At 34.8% G+C, this 8,452-nt stretch overlaps 2 protein-coding genes across 2 annotated transcripts; both read left to right on the top strand.

Annotated features, from left to right (window-relative positions):
- Positions 1-8: 8 nt before the first annotated feature.
- LOC111785398 (mitogen-activated protein kinase 3-like) lies at positions 9-3,439 on the top strand. Its single transcript, XM_023665806.1, has 5 exons — positions 9-164; positions 826-963; positions 1,080-1,409; positions 1,951-2,134; positions 2,754-3,439. Exons 1-5 carry the CDS (start codon positions 63-65, stop codon positions 2,921-2,923), a joined length of 924 nt encoding a protein of 307 aa, XP_023521574.1. The 5' UTR covers positions 9-62; the 3' UTR covers positions 2,924-3,439.
- A 2,071-nt stretch (positions 3,440-5,510) lies between these two features.
- Positions 5,511-8,045, top strand: LOC111785397 (actin-depolymerizing factor 2-like). The gene is made up of 3 exons (XM_023665805.1): positions 5,511-5,665; positions 7,201-7,466; positions 7,556-8,045. Exons 1-3 carry the CDS (start codon positions 5,663-5,665, stop codon positions 7,704-7,706), a joined length of 420 nt encoding a protein of 139 aa, XP_023521573.1. The 5' UTR covers positions 5,511-5,662; the 3' UTR covers positions 7,707-8,045.
- The last annotated feature ends 407 nt before the right edge of the window (positions 8,046-8,452 follow it).

Raw genomic sequence — 8,452 nt, 5'->3', positions numbered from 1 at the left:
TTTTTTTTTTTTGTTGGATTTGGTTTGTTTGTAGTTCGATTTTGAATTCGGAGACCAACGAGATGGTTGCGGTTAAGAAGATTGCCAACGCGTTTGATAATCATATGGATGCGAAGCGGACGCTCCGTGAGATCAAGCTTCTCCGGCATTTGGATCACGAAAATGTGAGAGGAGTTTATCCCTGTAGTTGCTATAATTGTTGTTTCGATTAATCCATGCGATTTNGAGTTTATCCCTGTAGTTGCTATAATTGTTGTTTCGATTAATCCATGCGATTTAGATTTCTTCCGTTTGTGTCTGTGGATTCAATTTGGTNCATGCGATTTAGATTTCTTCCGTTTGTGTCTGTGGATTCAATTGGGCGTTCATCTGATTTTGGACGGTGTTTAATCATTAACCGCGCGCAGCGTCGTTGAATTGCAAAATATTGATCGATCAATTCTTTTGTCTAGAATAGTTCTTGGCGGTGATTGACTAATCTCAATAATTTTGTGTTGTTCTTGGTGGCGTGGGTAATCATGATAGAATCCTAGAAAGTTCATTTTGAATCTATTCAATTGTGATGTGCCGGTCTGTTTATGCAATTGAACAGATTATTCTTGGTGATTTGACCCATAACCTATAGTAGCATTTGGTTCTGCATAATTTTGTTGATTGTGGGAAGTTTATGGGATTTGACTTTTTAGAATTATACTTTACTGGAATTGGAACTACTTTATATGATGGGTATTTTGCTTTCTTTATACTTCCTGATTTGAAGGAAGTTTTTAAATAGTTGTTCTTTAGGGCCACACACTCATATAGATTGTGATTCATTTGATGTAGGTAATAGGCATAAGGGATGTGATTCCTCCACCTCTGCGGAGAGAATTCAGTGATGTCTACATTTCCACTGAACTAATGGACACCGATCTTCACCAAATAATCCGCTCGAACCAAACTTTATCGGAAGAGCATTGTCAGGTAGGACGGCGAGGTCCCTTACTTTGTTCATCATTGATTATGTTAATTGCACCTTTGATTTTTTTTTTCTTCTTCAACTATTCCTCTTGTAATATAAGATTTGGCATGCTTTGCAGTATTTCCTGTATCAGATTCTCCGAGGACTTAAATACATACATTCTGCAAATGTCATTCATCGGGACTTGAAACCGAGCAATCTACTGCTTAATGCGAACTGTGATCTTAAAATTTGTGACTTTGGTCTTGCTCGTCCAACTTCGGAAAATGAAAGCATGACAGAATATGTTGTTACAAGATGGTATAGGGCACCTGAGTTACTATTGAACTCTGATTATACAGCTGCTATTGATATATGGTCTGTTGGTTGCATCTATTTGGAGCTTATGAACAGAAGGCCTCTATTTCCAGGCAGGGATCATGTGCATCAGATGCGTTTACTGACTGAGGTAAAACAATCTATACAGAGTTTATGCAGTTTTTTGGTTATAGACTATCCAATTTTGACTATTAAAGATTTAGCTGATGTGAAAATGTTCCAGAGAATTTTTGTTCCTGGACAGTTCTTGTGATGTCTCTNTGATGTGAAAATGTTCCAGAGAATTTTTGTTCCTGGACAGTTCATGTGATGTCTCGNGAAAATGTTCCAGAGAATTTTTGTTCCTGGACAGTTCTTGTGATGTCTCTTAATATGATCATTCTAAGTTTATAATCTGAATTTTGTTGACTATGACACTCTGTCAAAGATAATTTCTTGGTTCTGTTTGGATAGTTTTCATCAGTTTCCATTTCGGATATTGAGTTTGGCCAATGATTGTCAAGTTCTATTTTTCCACTAAAAAAAGCTAATGTTCTTTCATTTGTTCTGAAATTGATTGCCTTCTCCTTGTATCATTTTAATCATCAGCTTCTTGGCACACCAACCGAATCGGATCTTGGCNATTTGTTCTGAAATTGATTGCCTTCTCCTTGTATCATTTTAATTATCAGCTTCTTGGCACACCAACCGAATCGGATCTTGGCTTTATTCGAAACGAAGACTCGAAAAGATATCTTCGGCAGCTACCTCCACATCCTCGTCAGCCATTAGCAACAGTTTTCCCTCATGTTCATCCTCTGGCAATTGATCTTGTGGATAAAATGTTGACGTTTGATCCAACCAGGAGAATTACTGGTAAATATTTATCAAATCTCAATTCTTTAATCATTCGATGGTTTGAATGAATTAATTGCTCGTGAGATACAATGTTAATGATAGTTTAGTCATTAGAATGTGTGGTTTAGTCATTGCAATTTTCTTTCAAGGTACAAACTATATCATGGATTGGTTCAATGTTCAAAGTTGATAATTCACATTGCCATTTGAGGCCATGTGTTTAAACTTTAGCATTACGTTTCTAAAATACAATGCCTTGCAAGTTTTTTCATTCTAAATATTATAAGATTGATTGTTGTCATTTGGGATTTGTGATATGCATGTGCTATCATTTCTCCCCCCATTTCCTCGCTGTTGCTGGCCATACTCTTCATGTTCAGAATAGATGGCTGTTGAAATAGTTTTCCTTTTCACATCATTCCTTCGTTTAACTTCTCGAATTTTTGTTTTGAACAGTTGAAGAAGCGTTGGCACATCCATACCTAGAGAGATTGCACGACGTAGCCGATGAGCCAGTTTGCCCCGAGCCATTCTCGTTCGAGNCCATACTCTTCATGTTCAGAATAGATGGCTGTTGAAATAGTTTCCCTTTTCACATCATTCCTTGGTTTAACTTTACAAATTTTGTTTTGAACAGTTGAAGATGCGTTGGCACATCCATACCTAGAGAGACTGCACGACGTAGCCGATGAGCCAGTTTGCCCCGAGCCATTCTCGTTCGAGTTTGAGCAACAATACCTGGATGAAGAGCAGATGAAGGAGATGATTTACAGAGAAGCATTGGCACTCAATCCAGAATTTGCATGACCATAAATGTACATGTCGTCTTCCTGAGCAACTGCAGCGACTTTGCAAATATGGAATAACACGCGACAAAAGGATCAGGTTGGTATACGAAAACGAAACCACATTAATTAAGCTTAGGATATGTTTGAGAGTGATTTTGGAATGACCCAAACCACTTTCATCATGTCCAAAATTTACTAAAAAGAACATGACAAAAGTGATTTTGATCCTTCCAAAATCACTCCTAAACATGTTCTTCGCCTGTTAAATTAGCTAACTTATCTGTTTCATTCATCACTATCACTATCCATCCGTCCCTTAAAGAAAACTCAGTAAGAGTTACCTTTTTTTTACTTCCACGGAATTTGTTAGTTTATTTTTTTTTTTTTTTTTGCTCCACGTTTGATCGTTTGAGTTGTGCTTATGTTGTTTTCTTAGTATTTATTTGTGTTTGTAACGTCGAATCTGTATTATGTATAGCAAACTAAATTAAATGCAAACTCAATTAATGAAAGTTCTATTCATAATGTATTCTCATTGCCAGCATTTTAAGAATAGGATGTGTTTGATTTTAGTCCCTACATTCATTTTTGTCAAATTATTGATTTGGTGCCTATGATAATAATACAATTAATTTGTCACAAATAGTTAGGTGCAGTGTCAAATGAACCTGATGTAGACTGATATGATATTTTTCATGTAAATAAAAATCTTAAAGCATGTCTATTTATGTCCAATTTTATTTATAATATGATTCAATGCGTGTAGAGTTAAATTAATATGTTTATAAAAGAATAGGGCCTCGAATATAAGAATATCAAAGACCCAAATCTTTAAATATATTAATTTTTAAGTTGGATAAAAAAAATTAAATTTTTTAGTGGATAAAAGACAATTATGAGATATATTCAATTTGTAATTTAGTAAAAAAAAAAAAAGATATATATATATATATATGAATGGATAAGATTAGGTGTTATCTCTTATTTATTTATTTATATTATGTCATACATCTTATTTAAGATTACATAGATTAGGTGGGTCAACTCAAATAGGCTGTCACCATCAACCAAAAAAAATATATCAATATTGGTATTTATTATTATTTTCATAGATAAAATATTTGTCCTCTACCAATAATTCACAAAATAAACTAATTATTTTAGGCTTATGGTTTACATTAATTAATATTATTCAATGAATCTTAAAGCTTTCAGAAATTAAGTAATTAATACAATTCATAAAATAAATTAGTTATACCTTTTTTTTATTATTATCAACTATTAATCTAATAATAATATAAAGTGATTAACTTCTTCACGTATTTTATTTGTACACGATTTTATTTTTAATTGCATAAATCTATAAGTGGTTCTCGATAGCTCTGGCAAGAAATTGAGCTTGCTCAATTCGTTTATTCATTATAGACCTTATGAACTCCTTTGTTGATTCTATGCCCGAGTTCTTTCTTTATATCTTGTTCAACTCTTATTTCCCTTCTTTTGGTTCGGTCATCTTTAGTTTTTAGTAAACTTCTTATCTTCATAAGAAATTATCATTGATTAAGCCTTACAATTTACCCACGATAGGACCGTTGGGACAACCTTAGTCCTCGTATTGATTATGAAAGGGATCGTTTGTTGTGGTTGGCTTCGTCCTCTATAGTTTCCTTCACTTAGGTGCGAGCTTGAGACATGTATAGGAAGAGTCTAGATGACCTCAATCAATAGGGTTATATGAACTCTTATCACATGATATAACTTGTACTCAGTCGATCTCTTACCTTTTTTAACGAAACTATTGATCTACTCATTTTTCTAGTTTAATACAAAATAAAAGTTTTCTAACTCTTTCTTAATCATCATATTCTTAAGATCGAAAATGAAGGTACAAATTGTTGATATAGATAGTAACTTTCAATTTTTTTAAGTCTTTTTTAATCATTCTATTCTCATGATTGCGATCTCTGTTCATTAATGTACTTGATAGTGTTTATAAACTTATTATTAATAATAATAATAATAATAATAATAATAATAATAATAATAATACACAACTATTTTAATTACATAGTCAAAATAAATTCTCCATTAAATATTTACAAGCCTTGAATACTTCTTTTAATTACGTAATACTATAATTATTGCATGCAAATTATGATTATATCTTAATTAAACTGACACAGAAAATAATAATAATAATTATTATTATAATTAAACTATCATTAAGGTTTGGCCAAAAAAGAAAAAAAAATGAAACAACGTTCTTCTATTATCAATCTTTTCAAATATATGTTTATTAATGTAATTTCATCATATAATAACTTTTTTTTTTAATATTAAATTTATAATAACAACGTTAAATAATTTTAAAACATAATTATTTAAACAAATAAACCAATTATAATACGTACTTTAATTTTCATATATTTATTTAACTTTTAATTAATTTTAAACTCCATAGGTATGGAAACAGTGCCAGAAAGCAACATTACAATGGGGGTAAAACAGTCATTTCGTAAGAGGACACGTGTTGAAATTTCATTGGAAATGCTGCTCAAACTCCGCTGTCGACGGCCATCGTGATATTGTGGAAAAAAAGTAAAGCCATCGTTTACCAAGAAGAACATAGAAACAGAGAGAGAAGAATATCTCGAACATTTCGCGAATTTCTTCACAGAGCTAGAGAGAGATTGTTCTTCCCGTCTTTCGTTCCTCTCCCTAGATCTTCTGATTCACTTTCCCTACTCAAGCTTCAGCCATGGTGAGCCTCTTTTCACTGATTCTTCTTCATTTGCGGATTTCTTTATCTTTTGCTTTTTCGTATTTTTTTTTTCTTGATTTATAGTCTGTTTCTGTTCTTCTTGCTCTATCTTGATCTGTGATGCCTGGTAGATTTGATTTTCCGGGCCTGCGGGGTGTGGATCTGTATTATTCGATTTTTCTGATCCAGATCGTTTTAGTTTTCTTTTGTCCGATTTGCGCTGGATCGGTTTTGATTGATTTAGATTTCGTTTAGGATTGATTTCAGTAACATCGAAAATACTCGGAAATAGTTCGTTTCCTTGGATGTGATCGGGATNAATAGTTCGTTTCCTTGGATGTGATCGGGATTTTACTGATTGACGCCGTTCCTTAGTCATCCGAAATTGATAGTTTATATNATTTTACTGATTGACGCCGTTCCTTAGTCATCCGAAATTGATAATTTATAATTTTCTTTAGTTTGGTGTTTTCTTAGTGATTGAGATGATGTTTAGTGGTTGGTGGAAAGATGGCGATATTTTGCGTGTACTATCAGAATGGTAATATTGTGAAGTAGATCGAGTGCATGTGCTTGTTGAATATGGGGCCAATGATAATTGGTTGGCGGCAGCATAGTCAGTGGACCAAAGAAGCCCCCAACGGCCGAGGATAAATATAGGGAAGAATTGGAAATAAATTGGTTTTTGATATTTTTATTGTGATGCCCACTTTCAATTTTCAATATTACATCAAATCTCGAATGCTATAACCATCTTTTGAGAATCAAAATGTTATGCAATAGCCAATTGGCAACTCATCGATACCAACCAATGAATGTTATCTCTCATTGCGGAGAATTTGTNACTCATCGATACCAACCAATGAATGTTATCTCTCATTGCGGAGGATTTGTGAANTTTATTGTGATGCCCACTTTCAATTTTCAATATTACAGCAAATCTCGAATGCTATAACCATCTTTTGAGAATCAAAATGTTATGCAATAGCCAATTGGCAACTCATCGATACCAACCAATGAATGTTATCTCTCATTGCGGAGAATTTGTGAAGAAGAAGAATAGACTCTAAAAGGACCATGTGGAGATCATAATGATAATGGTGATGATCATGCCTCGCATGACATTCGGGGTCCCATATTGATTGGAGAAGGGAATGAGTGCTAGCANAGAAGGGAATGAGTGCCAGCGAGGATGCTGGATCACAAAGGGCGTGGATTGTGAGATCCCATATCGTTTGAGGAGAAGAACGAAACATTTTTTATAAGGGTGTGGAAATCTCTGCCTAACATGCACGTTTTAAAAACCTCGAGGGGAAGCTCGNAGGGTGTGGAAATCTCTGCCTAACATGCACGTTTTAAAAACCTTGAGGGGAAGCTCGAAAGAGAAAACTCAAAGAAGACAATACCTGCTAGCGATGGGCTTGGTCGTTACGATAACCTTTATAAGTATTTGATTTTTCCTATGCCTAGTGTTCACATCTTTGAGTTCTTTCCTCTTAAGCTGTGTTATCATTTTCTTCCAAATTATTTTTCAGGCTAATGCGGCATCCGGTATGGCTGTACATGATGAATGTAAGCTTAAGTTCTTAGAGCTGAAAACCAAGAGAACTTACAGATACATTGTATATAAGATTGAAGAGAAGCAAAAGCAAGTGATTGTGGAAAAAGTTGGCGAGCCAAGTCAAAGCTATGAAGATTTCACAGCTTGTCTTCCTGCTGATGAATGCCGATACGCGGTTTATGATTTTGACTTCCTCACTAAAGAGAATGTCCAGAAGAGCAGAATTTTCTTCATTGCTTGGTAATGTTACGATCAAAAAAAAAAAAAAAAAAAAAACGTGTAGTTAGTTCTATCACTAATCATCACCATATTCTTTTGTTGTTGCAAAGGTCTCCGGACATATCAAAGGTAAGAAGCAAGATGATCTACGCAAGTTCAAAGGACAAGTTCAGGAGAGAATTGGATGGCATTCAAATTGAGCTGCAAGCTACTGACCCAACTGAAATGGGTCTCGATGTTTTCAACAGCCGGGCTAAATAAGAAGCCTCCTCCTGGTTATGAATTTCTTGTGGTGTTTGTTTTACATTGTGAAGTGATGATGTTATTCATTTCTGGGTTTATGAATGTGCTTTGGTTGATTACATATTGGGTTGCTTTGAGTTTTGTCATGTAGAATTATGTCCATCTGGAACAACAAATCTTCGGTCATTCCCCCACCACACCACCTTATATTGTATGATTTATCGTGTGCAATTAATGCAATATCTCCCTATGTAATGCTACATGATTTTCATCTTGTGTCATGCCAAGAACATGGGAGATGATGTTTGACCATGTTTAGCTCCGAGGATGCTAATGAGTTGCTGTTTTCAATGTCAATTTCACTGTTTCTGAGCAGCAGCATGGGCTTTATAACCAAGTTGGCTCAATTCNATATTATTCTATTTTGTCGAGTCACCTCTCCACTCCTACCTCATTTATCATTGAGCGGTCATTTAGGGGCCTTAGTTGGTGATTCGGGCTGATTCCCTCTCGACGATGAAGCTTATCCCCCATCGTCTCACTAGATGACCTTGACTTCTGTTATTTTGAGGTCATATCCAGTATTTAGAGTTTGCTTCAATTTGGTACCGCTCTCGCGGCCCACACCGAAACAGTGCTTTACTCCTAGATGTCCAGTCAACTGTTGCGCCTCAACCCATTTCGGGGAAAACCAGCTAGCTCTGGGTTCGAGTGGTATTTTTCCCCTAACCACAAACTCATCCACTGATTATTCAACATCGGTA

Source organism: Cucurbita pepo, unplaced genomic scaffold (genome assembly GCF_002806865.2).
Source record: "Cucurbita pepo subsp. pepo cultivar mu-cu-16 unplaced genomic scaffold, ASM280686v2 Cp4.1_scaffold000480, whole genome shotgun sequence".
Lineage (NCBI taxonomy): Eukaryota > Viridiplantae > Streptophyta > Magnoliopsida > Cucurbitales > Cucurbitaceae > Cucurbita > Cucurbita pepo.
Note: the sequence above shows the minus strand (reverse complement) of the source record. Positions and strands in the feature narration are given on the sequence as shown.

Bases quoted from the DNA above. Each gene is read 5' to 3' on its own strand.
- LOC111785398 (XM_023665806.1), top strand. From the start codon at position 63: ATGGTTGCGGTTAAGAAGATTGCCAACGCGTTTGATAATCATATGGAT. The intron at 1,410-1,950 runs GTAAAACAATCT...TTTAATTATCAG, and splicing joins AGATGCGTTTACTGACTGAG to CTTCTTGGCACACCAACCGA. The intron at 2,135-2,753 runs GTAAATATTTAT...TGTTTTGAACAG, and splicing joins TCCAACCAGGAGAATTACTG to TTGAAGATGCGTTGGCACAT.
- LOC111785397 (XM_023665805.1), top strand. The intron at 7,467-7,555 runs GTAATGTTACGA...GTTGTTGCAAAG, and splicing joins AGAATTTTCTTCATTGCTTG to GTCTCCGGACATATCAAAGG.